The sequence below is a fragment of the Oncorhynchus nerka genome, linkage group LG16 (genome assembly GCF_034236695.1).
Source record: "Oncorhynchus nerka isolate Pitt River linkage group LG16, Oner_Uvic_2.0, whole genome shotgun sequence".
NCBI classification, from domain to species: domain Eukaryota; kingdom Metazoa; phylum Chordata; class Actinopteri; order Salmoniformes; family Salmonidae; genus Oncorhynchus; species Oncorhynchus nerka.
Genome location: NC_088411.1, coordinates 39,912,338 through 39,929,461, shown reverse-complemented (window position 1 = coordinate 39,929,461; position 17,124 = coordinate 39,912,338). Strand labels below are relative to the sequence as shown.

Below are 17,124 nucleotides of genomic sequence, written 5' to 3'. Positions count from 1 at the left end.
TGTCTCCCTCATCTAGTCATGTCTCCCTCATCTAGTCATGTCTCTCTCCCTCATCTAGCCATGTCTCCCTCCCTCCCTCTCTCCAGCCATGTCTCCCTCCCTCCCTCCCTCCAGCCATGTCTCCCTCCCTCCTCCCTCCAGCCATGTCTCCCTCCCTCCCTCCCTCCAGCCATGTCTCCCTCCCTCCCTCCCTCCAGCCATGTCTCCCTCCCTCCCTCCCTCCAGCCATGTCTCCCTCCCTCCCTCCCTCCAGCCATGTCTCCCTCCCTCCCTCCAGCCATGTCTCACTCCCTCCCTCCAGCCATGTCTCACTCCCTCCCTCCCTCCAGCCATGTCTCCCTCCCTCCCTCCCTCCAGCCATGTCTCCCTCCCTCCCTCCCTCCAGCCATGTCTCCCTCCCTCTCTCTAGCCATGTCTCCCTCCCTCCAGCCATGTCTCCCTCCCTCTCTCTAGCCATGTCTCCCTCCCTCTCTCTAGCCATGTCTCCCTCCCTCCCTCTAGCCATGTCTCCCTCCCTCCCTCATCTAGCCAAATCTCCCTCCCTCCCTCATCTAGCCATGTCTCCCTCCCTCTCTCCCTCATCTAGCCATGTCTCCCTCTCTCCCTCATCCAGCCATGTCTCCCTCCCTCCCTCATCCAGCCATGTCTCCCTCCCTCCCTCATCCAGCCATGTCTCCCTCCCTCCCTCATCCAGCCATGTCTCCCTCCCTCCCTCATCCAGCCATGTCTCCATCCATCCTTCCCTTCATCCAGCCATGTCCCATCCCTCCCTCCATCCAGCCATCTCTCGGTCCATCCAGCCCTCCCTCCCCCTCACTCCCTCCCTCCATCCAGTCATGTCCCATCCCTCCCTCCCTCACCCTCAATCATACAGTACATTCACAGCTGTGGTGTTATGTAAATCATTGGTAAGATCCCTCCCTCCTGATAGGTCGTGACCTCTTCTCCCTTCTCTGTACTGTTCTCTACTAGGTCCTCTCCTGGAAGAGTAAGCTTCCTCTCCAGACGATCATGAGGCTGCTACAAGTTCTGGTTCCTCAGGTGGAGAAGATCTGCATAGACAAGTAAGAGACGAGGATCCTAAGGGAAATGGAGAGGTTATATTTTGTGATTTTTGTTGTGGAACCCTAAGTGTTTCCGAAAACTGAGAGCTTCGAAATAGATGTGTCTATGACTGACATTATCAATAGGATTGTGATCTTTCTTGATTGTGGAACCCAGAAGTGATCAGAACACAGTGATCAATAGAATTCACTAGAACTAGATTAGCATGGATGAGAGAGACTACATGCATGTATATTACCTGCCCAGGGACTGCGGTTGAGTATTAGCCGGCTGGCTAAAACTGGCACCTTTACAGTAATGTTGATTTTTAATGTCCCTGTCAAACTAAATGTATTAAAGTAAGTCAAGTGATATGTTTATCTCCTCCAGGGGTCTGACCGACGAGTCAGAGATCCTGAAGTTCCTGCAGCATGGGACCCTGGTGGGCCTGCTGCCTGTACCTCACCCCATCTTAATCAGGAAGTACCAGGCCAACGCGGGCACCGCCATGTGGTTCCGCACATACATGTGGGGAGTAATCTACCTACGGTAAGCAACATGGGCCAAAGGGAAACATTAAGATATTTACAATGGTTAATGATGGTGATAATGTCAATAGTAGTAAATACCCAGTGGTGGACAAAGGGCCCAAAATGGCATACTTTGAGTAAAAGTAGAGATACTTTGAGTAAAAGTAGAGATACTTTGAGTAAAAGTAGAGATACTTGAGTAAAAGTAGAGATACTTGAGTAAAAGTAGAGATACTTTTACTTGAGTAACTTTCTATTAAGGTAAGTCACCCAGTAAAATACTACTTGAGTAAAAGTATAAAAGTATTTGGGTTTTAAATATACTTAAGTATATTAAGTACATGTCATTTCTCAAATATACTTAACTATCGAAAGTAAAAATCCCTTCTATTAAGCAAAGCAGGCGGCACCATTTTCTTGTTTTAAAAATGTATGGATAGCCAACACTCAGACAGAATTGACAAACAATGAATTTGTGTTTAGTGAGTCCTCCAGATCAGAGGCAGAAGGGATGACCATGTGTTCTCTTGATAAGTGTGTGAATTGGATCATTTTCCTGTCCCGCTAAGCATTGAAAATGTAAGGAGTAGTTTTGTCTGTCAGGGAAAATGTATGGAGTAGAAAGTACATTTATTTTCTTTAGGAATGTAGTGAAGTAAAAGTAGTCCAAAATATAAATAGTTAGGTACAGATACCCCCCCCCCCCAAAAAAAACGACTACAGTAGTACTTTCAAGTATTTTTACTTAAGAACTTTACACCACTGAAAAGACATCCGTACACAGAATGAATAAGACAAGCCACTATAGAGTTCAGACTGAGTTAGCACATATTTAGGAGTAATTCATTAGAGGAGTGGGGTATTCTTGAAAGCAGGATTATTAAATTGGTCAGCTGATTTTGATAAATATAACTTCATATTCTGGTTAATTTAAGAAAGCTACCGTTGTATTGATTGTTATACATTATCATTATATTTCTTAACATGAAGTTATTTCAAGCAATTTTAGTCATCTGGCTAACTTATTGATCCAGCTTTCTGGAACCAGGCCCCCAGCCAGGTCTAGGAACCAGTCCCCCAGCTTGTGGTCAGCCACACCAACTAGTCGAGTCGCTTAGTCCATGAAGCACACACAGGTGGTCGTTGTCATGGTCACTCAAATCCAATCTGATCTTTATTAACAATGACTCTTGTTGTTACCGTAGTAACGTGGATCCCCCGATCTGGTATGACACTGACGTCAGACTGTTTGAGATTCAGAGGATCTAAGTGGAGCTGGTGAACAGGTCTCTACGACTGCGGCCCAAATGGCACCCTATCCTGTTCATAGTGCACCACTTTTGACGAGCCCTATGGGCCCCTGTAAAAAGTAGTGCACTACATAGGGGGTAGAGCGCCATTTGGGAAGCAGACAACGTCTCTCGGGAATGGCTGGTTCGCCCTCGGGAACCACCAACCGCTCTCTCACCAACTGCCATCTTCAAACCTGAACAGAAGTGTGGAAGAGGAGGATGAAGACTTGCACCAGACACACCTGTTCTAGAAAACAGGAATTTACAGTGTTTTTTTGTTTTCTCTATTTTGTTTCTTGCGAAGTGCCAACCCGTAGAACATCATGTAACAAACCACTGTCACGAAACCACTTTTCCTACAAGCTGTCTGCTACTACAACTGCCAGAAGGTCTGCCATGTTAACCCTCTTCTAGTCATGATTTGGCAGCTTTCCATGGGTATATTCCTTTATTAATTTGATGTGTATTTTTATTTTATTTTTACAAAAAAACATATATACACTACTGTATGTACACTTCCGTTCAAAAGTTTGGGGTCACTTAGAAATGTCCTTGTTTTTGATTTTTTTTTTTTTAAACCCTTGTTTTTGTCCATTAAAATAACATCAGATTGATCAGAAATACAGTGTAGACATTGTTAATGTCTTAAATGACTATTGTAGCTGGAAACGGCAGATTTTTTATGTAATATCTACATAGGCGTACAGAGGCCCATTATCAGCAACCATCACTCCTGTGTTCCAATGACACGCTGTGTTCGCTAATCCAAGTTTATCATTTTAAAAGGCTCATTGATCATTAGAAAATCCTTTTGCAATTATGTTAGCACAGCTGAAAACTGCTGTCCTGATTAAAGAAGCAATAAAACTGGCCTTCTTTAGACTAGTTGAGTATCTGGAGCATCAGCATTTGTGGGTTCGATTACAGGCTCAAACTGGCCAGAAACTAATAACTTTCTTCTGAAACTCGTCAGTCTATTTCTGTTCTGAGAAATGAAGGCTATTCCATGCGAGACATTGCCAGATGGCGCTGTTCTATGAAGGGAGTAGTACACAGCGTTGTACGAGATCTTTAGTTTCTTGGCAATTTCCGTCATGGAATGGCTTTCATTTCTCAGAACAAGAAGACTGACGAATTTCAGAAGAAAGTTATTTGTTTCTGGCCATTTTGAACCTGTAATCGAACCCACAAAATGTTGATGCTCCAGATACTCAACTAGTCTAAAGAAGGCCAGTTTTATTGCTTCTTTAATCAGGACAACAGTTTTCAGCTGTGCTAACATAATTTAAAAATGGTTTTCTAATGATCAATTAGCCTTTTAAAATGATAAACTTGGATTAGGTAACACAACGGGCTATTGCAACACAGGAGTGTTGGTTGCTGATAATGGGCCTACGTAGATATTTCATTAAGTCAGTCGTTTCCAGCTACAATAGTAATTTACAACATTAACAATGTCTACACTGTATTTCTGATCAATCTGATGTTATTTTAATGGACAATTTTTTTTTGATTTTCTTTCAAAAACAAGGACATTTCTAAGTGACCCCAAACTTTTATACAATAGTGTATGTTACTAAGATTGTTTCAATGTTTTAGATGAAGATTTATTGTACTTATTATTTTCAGTTTATATTCTTGAAATGCTTTTATGGAAAGTTAAATTTGTTGGTATCCCTTTTATCACAGTAAAGCTCCTTTTCATTTAGGAAGAGTGTGAAATAGAGACTGACTGAGACAGACTAGAGAGAGACCTGGGGACCGGGACCTCTGAGCTGGGGACTGACCGGGACCTCTGAGCTGGGGACTGGGACCTCTGAGACCTGGGGACTGACTGACTGGGACCTGGGGACTGACCGGGACCTCTGTGAACTGACTGACTGAGACAGACTAGAGAGAGACCCGGGGACTGACCGGGACCTCTGTGAACTGACTGACTGAGACCTGGGGACTGACCGGGACCTCTGAACTGACTGACTGAGACCTGGGGACTGACCGGGACCTCTGAACTGACTGACTGAGACCTGGGGACTGACCGGGACCTCTGAACTGACTGACTGAGACCTGGGGACTGACCGGGACCTCTGAACTGACTGACTGAGACCTGGGGACTGACCGGGACCTCTGAACTGACTGACTGAGACCTGGGGACTGACCGGGACCTCTGAACTGACTGACTGAGACCTGGGGACTGACCGGGACCTCTGAACTGACTGACTGAGACCTGGGGACTGACCGGGACCTCTGAACTGACTGACTGAGACCTGGGGACTGACCGGGACCTCTGTGACCTGGGGACTGGGACCTCTGAGCTGGGGGCTGACCGGGACCTCCGTGAACTGACTGACTGGGACCTGGGGACTGACCGGGACCTCTGTGAACCGACTGACTGAGACAAGAAGTGATATCTCTGGAATGTATGTATTGGCTTTTGAACTGCAGGCAAATGCTGTTGTTTTCTGTGTCTGATTTCATAATGTCAATATTTTCAAAGTACTGGAAACATATCACATGTAATAAATAATGTATTATGAATCAAAGTACACATGTTTTTAATGTCAACAGAGAAATGTTTACACGTCTCATCTTTACAGAAATGTGATATTTAGCTGGTCGGCACAATATTTCACCCAAGGATATGAAAAGGTGGAGGGAGCTCATTGTGGCCTTATGTCCCAGAGGGGAGCAGTTCATCAGTGTTGTGGTTCCTATCCCTCAGGCAGTGATGAGGGGCTCCATCAGGGCCCCCCTGTAGAAGACGCCCAGAGGCTGAACCAGGATAAACCAGACAGAGAAGAGAACAGGGGAGGAGAGGATAGGAGCTCAGCCAGTGATGAGGAGCTCCATCAGGGCCCCCACAGAGTGCATCCTGTAGAAGACTCCCAGAAGCTGAACCAGGTTGACCAGGACAAACCAGGCAGAGAAGAGAACAGGGGAGGAGAGGATAGGAGCTCAGCCAGTGATGAGGAGCTCCATCAGGGCCCCCACAGAGTGCATCCTGTAGAAGACTCCCAGAGGCTGAACCAGGTTGACCAGGACAAACCAGGCAGAGAAGCCAAAGAACTGCTTCCCCAGGCCGTTCTCAAACTGGGGGTGGGCTCCAAACGCTGGGATCATCCAGAGCTGAGGAGACAGGAGAGAGAAAATATCAGGGGATGAATTTAAATTACATTATATTGGAAAAGGGACAGGGTGTGAATACTAGCCTGATCCTAGATCTGTATGTTCTCCAAGTACAAAGCATAGGAGTAGGCAAACAAGCACCAACAGATCTGCCACCAGGCTAGGTAAATATTGTGTAACATGATTATTACAAGATCACAGATGTAATATCCTTGGTGTTACTCACCATGATATTGGAGAGTATGAGGAAGGCACAGATCTCCTGTGTGACTTTTTTGTACCACGTCTGTTGTCCTTCCTTGACTTGGCCACCAGGTGGTGCTGTCACTGCCTTTCCCCTCTCCAATAGAGACATCGCTCCTCCTACTTTATTCCTGTCATTTGTATACTCCATGGTCTTCCTCTTCTGATTTGGGACATGAGAGGGGTCACATTGTCAATGTATTACTATAGATAAAAGTGTAACTATACTTCTGATTTGTAACGATACAGTATGGTGCTATCTAAGCGCACAAAAACGTATGAAGCAAAGATGGCTAGATGAATACATATGTTCTCTTATATTTTAAATAAAGCAATTTAGTAGGAAAATCAGCTTTGGCCAGAGGGAATTGGAGTTGTCAACATTACTTGAACCATGAAATTGAAGAAGAAGAAGGAGAAGAAGAGTGACTTGCCATGAATATGTTGATCCGCTCCTTTCCTTTACCCTTGGTGAGGGCCAGGTTGGGGTTTCGGTGGAGGCCATCAATGATGAAGACATTCTGCAGCAGGAGCTCCAACAGGCTGAGGAGGGAGTAGGAAAGATCCAGGCTTCCCAGTGGTCCACTAGGCCCCACAGCCAGAGCAGCCACCAGAGAGAAATAGGACAGGGCAAGCTGTCCCAGGGCTGCCCCAACCAGGAGGGCCACATCCAGGCTACGCGTGGGGTTATGTCCCCTCTCATCCGCCCTCCTCTCCAGCTTATGGACCAACAGGCCAGCCAGGGAGCAGAGGGACATGATGGGCATCACAGCTAGATGGTAGCAGTAGAATATCAGAAAGGCAGTGTGCCGGTGTTGGCCTCGGTTCACCCAAACTTGATACAGGATGAACACAACCACCCCAGCTATAAGGACCAGACCCCCGAACAACGGCCCGAATAGGATCCCACCTTCGTGGACGATGCGTAGGGTAATCCTCTGGGCATGGTGGGGTATTGACCCAGGGCTCATACGCCTGCCCACGTTCTTCCACATCACATAAAGCATGCAGCCTGCCATCAGGTAGTACTCCATGTTGAAGGGATACAGGACTTCATAACCCTTCCTGAAGAACAGGCACAATGTGTCTGCACTGCACTGGCATAATGTTGCATTTCTCAGCCCTGATGAAAGGAAATCAGACAGGTTGGTGAATCATTTCTTCATAGTATACAATAGTAATATTAGATATTGTTAGCATCTTTATAATTCAGTTGTAGGTCCTCCAAATTGTCTGACTAGTGGGCAAGCACAGTTTACCTACTTTCATTGTGATAAAATGTACATAAATGTGTTTTAGTTGTGTAAGGATTGTCATGACGTTGCCCTCTTTGGGTACAGCAAGCCAATCCCCCTCTCTGTCTCCTACACTCAGGCTGCTGCGACCTCAGGTCATAAATTCCTGGAGGAGATTATCTCCTCATGGCCGCAGTATAGAGAGAGAGGGAGTTTTCATAGAGAGTACAAAAGAATTTCTTCCACCTCACAGAACTTGAGGTCCGAACAACATTTATGTTCCGGAGAAGGTTTAAAAGATCGGTGAAGATTCCAGCTACGAACTGGTCCGTTTGGTACAATTTTGTGAAACACATGGGAGACGATATGGCCACATTACCATAACGCTGTTTATACAATAGCCTCAGATATGAGGCTTACGTCTAATTGTTGTACAGGATGAATGAGGAAAGATTAAACTATTTGTGAAATTATGGGCTGCTATGTAATGATGTAATGTCAGAATTGTATTTGTGTAAAGTTTAACTTAATAAGTCACTGGCACGCCCCCATGAACACAGTTAGGACCTGGCTTCATGAGACAGCCCTTTTCTGCTCTTCTGAATAAAATCACCACCTTGAGAATTTCTCAATAGACCATGTTTCTCTCAATTACGAGAGGACAAAGGTTGCAGGCCAGCTTACCTCGATAACGAGAGGGCCAAGGTTTGAGACGATTTCTGAATCTTTTAACCATCCCGTGGTTAAACTCTTAGACCATCGATAGCGACAGAATAAGAACAAGTCTTTGATATTAATTACTAGTCTGTAGCTAGGAATTCGGTATCATTGAACGTGAAGACCGACAACTGCCGAAACATCTATTCTATAACGACATGAATGAATGTCACTCTGAACTATCCACTCTAACCACGACATATAGAGGATGGACAGACTCTCCAACAGAAACAAACTTTCAACAGAGATCCAGACGACACACTGAGCGTAAATATATATATTGATTGCAATTATTCCTGAATGAGTGAGCGTTCATGAGCAAAGGATTAGCATTTCAATTGTTAGAATTATCAACTGTGTGTTGTCTTATCTCAGTTGACCCTCACTTCCCTTTTGTACACAAAGCCGCAATGCCGGTTTATCCCACTAGGGAAACACCGCTATCATTTCCTTGTAACTATCTACTGTTTGTTATGCATTTCTGTGAATTACTTAGTAAATAAATGATTTTCAGACAATTGATGTATGGATGACTCATAGTGAAGACTGGGTTCGTGCAGATAACCAACAATTTGAGACGTTTGGAATGAGACTAACGTAAGGTAAAGAAGATTTCATTAATCAGATGACTAATTGATCAGATATTAAAATATCTGAACTTGTATTAGGAAAATTTTAACTTTGTAATCTGAATATGTTCCTTGGTGCCCCGACTTCCTAGTTATTTACAGTTACATGATTAATCAGTTTAATTGCTTAATAATAATTACAGAGAGTTACTTGATAAATAAGTCTTCAGTTTAATGATGCCAAAAACACGACAGGATGTACTACGGTATATACCTGAGTCAGAGCTATCTGTTTAATGATGCCAAAGACACGATAGGATGTACTACGGTATATACCTGAGTCAGAGCTATCAGTTTAATGATGCCAAAGACACGTCAGGATGTACTACGGTATATACCTGAGTCAGAGCTATCTGTTTAATGATGCCAAAGACACGGCAGGATGTACTACGGTATATACCTGAGTCAGAGCTATCTGTTTAATGATGCCAAAGACACGACAGGATGTACTACGGTATATACCTGAGTCAGAGCTATCTGTTTAATGATGCCAAAGACACGATAGGATGTACTACGGTATATACCTGAGTCAGAGCTATCAGTTTAATGATGCCAAAGACACGTCAGGATGTACTACGGTATATACCTGAGTCAGAGCTATCTGTTTAATGATGCCAAAGACACGGCAGGATGTACTACGGTATATACCTGAGTCAGAGCTATCTGTTTAATGATGCCAAAGACACGACAGGATGTACTACGGTATATACCTGAGTCAGAGCTATCTGTTTAATGATGCCAAAGACACGACAGGATGTACTACGGTATATACCTGAGTCAGAGCTATCAGTTTAATGATGCCAAAGACACGGCAAGATGTACTACGGTATATACCTGAGTCAGAGCTATCTGTTTAATGATGCCAAAGACACGACAGGATGTACTACGGTATATACCTGAGTCAGAGCTATCTGTTTAATGATGCCAAAGACACGACAGGATGTACTACGGTATATACCTGAGTCAGAGCTATCTGCGCTGCCATACGTGGCGCGGCCATCCTCCTTCTCCATCTCTATCTCCAGATGAACTGTGTCTTCTGTCACCGCGTTCAGCCACAGCAACAGATCTGCGCTCAGAGTAACCATCAGCCCAGACCTGGCGTGGGAGCATAAACACACACACATATCACAGTTCAAATGTATAACATAGCAATATGAAATGAGATGTATGGATGATTCACTCTGAAATAAACACATAAATTGCATAACAATAAGCTACAAAAAAACACATAAAATCACACAATAAGCAACAAAGTGGTTCAACCGTTCACAAACACCAGCAATCCCATTATTACCTGTTTGCTTTGTAATGTATAGGTCCCTATTGGTTCCTTTAGTCAATGCAAATACCATAGATCTCTCCAATAACAAGATGGTAAATGTTTTTGTAAATGAAATTGAGAGGCATGCACCTGGTAATGATCTTGTGCTTGTGAATACAGTCTTTGGAGTGAGCCCAGAGCAAATAGGTCTACAAAAAGACATTAATTCAAATGTTAAGAAAATTACATTGTCCAAGTCAATACCAGTTTCGAATATAGGTTCAATACAGGTCTCTATTACCAAAGAGAAATGACTAGCCTGCTTTAAATAAAGGTTCAATCAATGAAAATGCATTGAAAATATTTTAAACATTTTGGAAAATGAAAGTGAGTCCAAACAAAAGCCAATGATTGATGACTACCTGTAGGCCAAGAAAGGGAGCCTCGATGAAGGGGGCAAGGACTTTAGCAACCGGCTTACACTCCTTCATCATGACATAGTAACCCATCTTGAAGAGATGCATCAGGAGACTGAAGGCGGCAAACAGCATCAGGACCACTGACATGTCAGGGGTCAACCAGAAACAGAAGTTTTAGTTTAGGTTGTGTTCCACATGCTATCCTATTCCCTATGTATGTGTCCCACATGCTATCCTATTCCCTATGTATGTGTCCCACATGCTATCCTATTCCCTATGTATGTGTCCCACATGCTAGATATGCTGGATATGATGCTACTGGAGCTCATGCAAGTCTTTTATTCTGGGATGACAGACAGTATATATAACAGATGTTTTAAAAAATATATATTTTATAAACAATACAAAGCATACACATTCAAACAACTACATCACACCTGCCCCGGCCCACTAGCACACACCCCCATCCTTCTCCGCCACATTGTCACGTTGGTATGAATGGGTCGGGAGACAGGTGCAGGAATGTGTAATAGTTTTTTTTTATTATCCAAATGACAGTGTGCTGAGTAAAGGCACGGGGACGCAGACCAAACAAACACGATACAAAAACACAGGGTTGAAACCCAACTAAAAGAGCGAGGAGTACCTCGAATAAATAACACAAGCGCACAATCATTAACACGCGGGACGAGACCCGTAATAATCTGCTCAAATCCACAATGGCACGAAAGCCAAAACACACAGCACAGGTACTCACACTCACCAACGGACATTGTAACAATAATCCACAGGACAATGGTAAACCAAGGGCACACAGACAAATTACTAATCACTGGGAATCGGGGCCAGGTGTGTGTAATGAAAGTTCCGCAGGGATCCGTAAACACACATGGCCTGAAACTGCACCATTTTGTTTCGATTTGTAACTCAAGCATTTTCGTTATTTAAACACGAAATCATTCGATTTTTCCATTGTGTTAATGATGGTGGAATGATTGATTTCCATGTTTTCAGTTTTTTTCAAGATGAGAGGTGAGAAGAGTATCATTCAACCCATCAGGTATCTCACTATACCCCATACACCATGTCTTGAAATATGCAGACAGATGGATTCTGGGGATGAGCAGGCACATCTTCACTATGTACCCATTGTTCCTCTTTACTGATTCTGGGGATGAGCAGGCACATCTTCACTATGTACCCATTGTTCCTCTTTACTGATTCTGGGGATGAGCAGGCACATCTTCACTATGTACCCATTGTTCCTCTTTACTGATTTTGGGGATGAGCAGGCACATCTTCACTATGTACCCATTGTTCCTCTTTACTGATTCTGGGGATGAGCAGGCACATCTTCACTATGTACCCATTGTTCCTCTTTACTGATTCTGGGGATGAGGAGGCACATCTTCACTATGTACCCATTGTTCCTCTTTACTGTATATAACTACATCTGGCAAGTAAAAGTCCTGGGTGGCAAGTTGATAAAATTCCAAGTCCGGAAGGTTAAAACCAACCTCAGATCTACAGTAGGTTGATGTAAAACTTTTCTTCTTATGATATGCATTTTAGTTTGCTATGACTGAATATATTCTTCAGTGGGGTAAACGGTATTTCTGAAAATAAATACAAAAACTTTGGCAGCCATTCTAAAGAGTTGTATTCTACCTGTAAGATTTATGAGGTAGATTATAACATGTAATTAGACCTGCTTTCATATTGTTGAGTAATGGAATAAAGTTATCTTTATATATTTGTTGCTTGTTGTCACTTATTAAGCATCCTAAGTATTTCATATTCTCTGTGGTCGACTTAAAGGATTGCTGTAGATAACTAGTAAAACACATTTTTTCCCCCCATTGCCATTATTTGGGTTATTATTTACACGTACATTTTATATCCTGAGATTTGTTTTTATTTTCTGAAAATATTTTTAGCAAATGGGAATTTAGTTTTTAATATTGGTCAGGAAAATCAGGATATCATCTGCAAATATGTGTAGTTTAAATTCATGTTAATCAATACTGATAGCTGTTATGTTTGGGTCCTGTCTAATTCTTTCTGCAAGCGGTTCAATTGCCAGTGCAAACAGGAGGGGAGAGGGGACATTCCTTTCTTGTGCACCTTTCTCAAGCAATTTCATCAAATAATGTATTATTTGTGTATAGTTTTGCTTTAAGACATTCATACAACATGTTTATATAATGTATTGTTGAAAGCTTCCAAAGTTTTGAATAGAAAATGCCATTCAAGACAGTCAAAAGCCTTTTTCGGCATCAACAGCCATTATTGATAAATCTACAGTATGTCTTATTTTTTTGCGTATTGTATTGAACTGAAACATGTTCTTGTATTTGTTTGTAAGTGTCTATTTGTAATAAATCCTGTTTGATTGATATGTATCAAGTCTGGTAAGACTTGCCATTCTATTGCTTATAAGCTTTGTTATTATTTAATGTCACAATTTACTAAACTTATAGGTCTATGTTCAGCAGGGGACCTTCCAGATTTTCCTGGTTATAATATAACTGAAATAACTGTTTGATACATGGAACTAGGAAGTACTGAATTGAGTGAGGTGTGTATTCTATGGGAAAGCCATCCATTCCTGGTGATTTTCTCCATGCAAATGTTTTAACAGGATCTAATATTTCTTCTTGGGTGATCTTTTGTTTTTAGTAATTATTTTTAGTCTGCTGACTGTTGCTTCAGAGTTGTTGAGTCTAAGAAGGCTATAGGATCCGTCCAATTGTCGTTTTAATTCTGATTGATATGCATTTTCACGGAAGCTTTTTAAAATGGTAATTAATCGCGTTGTTTCTAATTACCACTTTTCTATCTTTATCTTTGAAAATTATAACTGGTTTAGTGTGTATTCGTTTTGTGACGGCTGTGACATATTTACCAAGTTTATTTACCATTAAGTAGCTGTAGTTGTTTGCTCTCTTCAAAAAAAAGACTTTTTACTCAATTTTATTTTCTTCTTTACCTTGTAAAGATTTTTTTTGATGGGCTTTATCTAAGATAGGGATTTCCTTGTCTTCTTCTTTCATTTTAATTTCTAAATCAGATTTAAACTTTTGCCAAGTATGAAATGATCACCCCCCCCCTAACGTATGCCTTAAAAGCCCAAGCTTTTCTCTGTCCTCTACATCTAAATTTGTAATGGTAAAGGTTTTTATTTTTCATATATGTATTTAATACATTTCGGATCCAGAAGACGAGTTCTTTTCATTCTCCAAATTTTGTCACTTAAGTGTATTTTCTATTGGTGGAATTAAACATGACACCGGAGAATGAAATGATATCACTATTCATTTTTTTAATACAGTACATTTTTGAGTGCATTTTGGGAAGTAAAAATGTAGTCAATTCTTGAATAGCTTTTCTTACTTTGAGAAAAAAATGGAATAGTCTTTTGCAGTTAGGAATAATATCCTCCAAGTGTCCTGTAAATCATTTGTGGATGTTTTTTCAGCCTCTTTATAGGCTTCCTAAAATGGGCTTTTTTATATACTACATCTGTCAACCTTATTGGATGTATAGTTGAAATGTATAATTTGTAAATGTATAATTCATAAATGTATAATTTATATGCATAATTTATAAATGTATAATTTATATGCATAATTTATAAATGTATAATTTATAAATGTATAATTTATATGCATAATTTATAAATGTATAATTTATATGCATAATTTATAAAAGCATAATTTAAATGTATAATTGATAAATGTATAATGTATAAATGTATGTTTTAAAAATGTACAATTTAAATGTATAATTTAAACATGTATAATTTATATAAATGTATAATGTATATGTATAAATGTATAATTTATAAATGTATGTTTTAAAAATGTACAAAATTAAATGTATAATTTATAAATGTATAATTTAAAAATGTATAATTTATACATGTATAATTGATAAATGTATCATTGAATTGTATAATTTATAAATGTATAATTTATAAATGTATAATATTAGTCACCTGCTAAAATAATAGTTCTGGTCTGGATTTGATCTCATATAACTTGAATTGTATCTATATCTTTTTTTATGCGGTCGGATAAACATTCCAAACCTCCTACCCTTACAGCTTGGAGGCGTCCGCATGGTCCTAAAGCACACCCACCGTCCCCAGGTAAAGTTTCACCCCTGCAGTATATAGCTACAATTTTCCCCAGTTTCTTATTAAAAATAAATACCACATAAGTAGCCTATAAGGCATTAATCCATGACATGTGTTTCTATCTGTCTATTCAAAACCTAAAGTAACAATAAGTACCATAAATATAACTCCAAGTTTTAAGTTTTATGAGTTGTATGTACAGGATACAGTTGGTATACGCCGTCCAATGAAATACTTTCTTGCAGGTTCCTTCGCGACAATGCAGCAACAAATAGAAATGATAAAAGGCAAGAATACCAACATAAAGTAAAATGTCTCAATAGAACAGAGTCAACATTTTGTCATAAGTACAATACAAGTAGGTACAATTTATAGTCCAAATAATAATCCAAGAGTGCCTACCTGTGACTGTGATTCCCCCAGCGTGGTGGTCTTTATGTGGGCATATCCCAGGTTTCCTCCTGGCCCAGAGTAGGTACCACAGCATCCAGGCCAGGCTGAGGCACATCAGCAGCAACATGAAGATCTGGGGCTCCTGGTGCCTGAGGCCCTGAGGGATGAAGTCTCAGTTAAGGGACCACACATGCGAAGAGGAATGCTCAAGCTGAAACGTACAGTATGCCCGTGCATAGACTATTAGGACATGTTGCTGTGAGTTCATTAGAGAGAATTAAAACAAAGCTTAATTGCACATTTTATCCCAAGTGAGTGCTGGCCTTGTTTCATATTTTTCGAACCTGAGGGTTGAAGGCCTTGCCAGCTACCAGAGCTGCCCCAAGAAGGACAACGTTGAGGCCAAGGAGCCCGGAGAGCAGCCGTCTCCCACTGGGGGCCCACACCAGGACTGGGTCTGGGTGTGTATGGTTTCCGGATCCCTCCTCTTCCTCCTCCTCCTCCTCCTCCTCCTCAGCCTGGCACTGACTTTCAGGGACCATGGTGTCAGCTGTCGCTGTGGTACCAGACTCCTGGCATTGACTTCTGGGGACAATGGTGTCGGCTGTTGCTGTGGTACCAGACTCCTGGCATTGACTTCCGGGGACCATGGTGTCAGCTGTTGCTGAGGTACCAGACTCCTGGCATTGACTTCCGGGGACAATGGTGTCAGCTGTTGCTGAGGTACCATGCTCTGAATCCATACTTACTGACTTTAATTAGTCTGACTCCTTTTACTTTCACTAAATCCACTCTGCAGCTCCTTTTTCAACCTCTCTCTCTCTCTCTTGCTCTGTCGGTCTCTCTCTCTCTCTCTATCTCTCTTGCTCTGTCGGTCTCTCTCTCTCTCTCCCTCTCTTGCTCTCCTTGTATCTCTCTTTAATCCATTCCGTATCCAGCAGTCTCTCTTGTTCTTTCCCTCTCCCTCATAATTCAAATCTAATGAGCGTTAGGAAGCTGGACCTACCCAGTAAGAGTGTGTATTTAAATGCAGGTGAAAAACCTAACCTGTACTCCCATTGGTAGTCCCAGGGTTGTGTAGATGTGGCGGAATCCTATATGTGGGACTAATCATGCCACGCCTTTAATAAAAATAAATAGTCTTCTGTTAGTCTGTGTACCAAATGGCAGCATATTCCCTTTATAGTGCACTACTTTTACCATGGCCCTATAGGGCTCTGGTCAAAAGTAGTGCACTCTATAGGGAATATGGTACCATTTGGGACACACCCAATAAATCTCAGTTGACTTATGTTGCGCACGTTGACCTTAGTGTTTTCATTGTTCAAATAAACCATGAAGGAATGCTTAAAGCCAGCTATGCAGTGAGTGGATGTCACCATTAATCACTCTTGTAGTGTTCATTTTTTTTAATTGTTTATTTCACTTTTGTTTATTATCTATTTCACTTGCTTTGGCAATGTAAACATGTGTTTCCTGTGCCAATAAAGCCCCTTAAATTGAAATTTGAGAGAGAGAGAGAGAGAGAGAGAGAGAGAGAGAGAGAAAAGAGAGTGTGTGTGTGTGTGTGTGTGTGTGTGTATGTATGTGTGTGTGTGTGTGTGTATGTGTGTGTGTCTCAGCACAACAGGTCAGGAACCAAGAAGAAGCAAGAAGAGACGGAACAAAAGTCAATCGTTCCTTTTATAATCGTTTGTATTTCAAATCAGTTGTTGACCAATCACAGACCAAATCTGAGCAAACACGGCCAATTAAATCATACCAACCAATCTGCTAGGAGCGGGTCACACCTTGATCTGATGACCGGAGTGGTCAGATTCACTCTGAACAGACAAATTATCACAGAGATATATTACACATCACACAGTACATCCATTTAGAAGGCATCAAAGTTCCCATCAGAGAACAAGTTCCAGATAGATACCAAACATGGGTTCAAAAGTGTTATATTCTAACACGCATTTTTAAAAGACAGTTCTTTGGATTCTTTGTTGTTTGCAATTCAATCATTCAAAGAATGTTTGTCAACTCTGTCATGTGTGAGCTTGTCTCCAAAGGATACATAGTCTGTGTGGGTTTTGGTGAAATGTTTGTCCA

At 41.5% G+C, this 17,124-nt stretch overlaps 2 protein-coding genes across 3 annotated transcripts in view; one reads left to right on the top strand and one right to left on the bottom strand.

The window, feature by feature from the left end:
* Nucleotides 1-3,664, top strand: part of LOC115118893 (protein HID1) — a 36,668-nt gene extending 33,004 nt beyond the window's left edge. For both annotated transcript variants that reach the window (XM_065002673.1, XM_065002672.1), the window contains exons 18-20: nt 973-1,064; nt 1,435-1,593; nt 2,780-3,664. In XM_065002673.1, coding sequence (XP_064858745.1) covers nt 973-1,064; nt 1,435-1,593; nt 2,780-2,843 — 315 coding nt within the window. In that variant the 3' untranslated portion in view covers nt 2,844-3,664. The remainder of the gene's footprint in view (nt 1-972; nt 1,065-1,434; nt 1,594-2,779) is intronic.
* A 753-nt stretch (nt 3,665-4,417) lies between these two features.
* On the bottom strand, nt 4,418-16,091 carry LOC115118895 (proton channel OTOP3-like). The gene is made up of 8 exons (XM_029647624.2): nt 15,372-16,091; nt 15,037-15,184; nt 10,500-10,636; nt 10,228-10,286; nt 9,772-9,911; nt 6,667-7,355; nt 6,216-6,395; nt 4,418-5,989 (listed from the first exon to the last, which is right to left on the bottom strand). Exons 1-8 carry the CDS (start codon nt 15,768-15,770, stop codon nt 5,819-5,821), a joined length of 1,923 nt encoding a protein of 640 aa, XP_029503484.1. The 5' UTR covers nt 15,771-16,091; the 3' UTR covers nt 4,418-5,818.
* Between the last annotated feature and the right edge of the window lie 1,033 nt (nt 16,092-17,124).

Bases quoted from the DNA above. Each gene is read 5' to 3' on its own strand.
- LOC115118895 (XM_029647624.2), bottom strand. From the start codon at position 15,770: ATGGATTCAGAGCATGGTACCTCAGCAACAGCTGACACCATTGTCCCC. The intron at 15,185-15,371 runs GTTCGAAAAATA...TTCATCCCTCAG, and splicing joins GCAAGGCCTTCAACCCTCAG to GGCCTCAGGCACCAGGAGCC. The intron at 10,637-15,036 runs GTAGGCACTCTT...CTGACATGTCAG, and splicing joins TGGGGGAATCACAGTCACAG to TGGTCCTGATGCTGTTTGCC.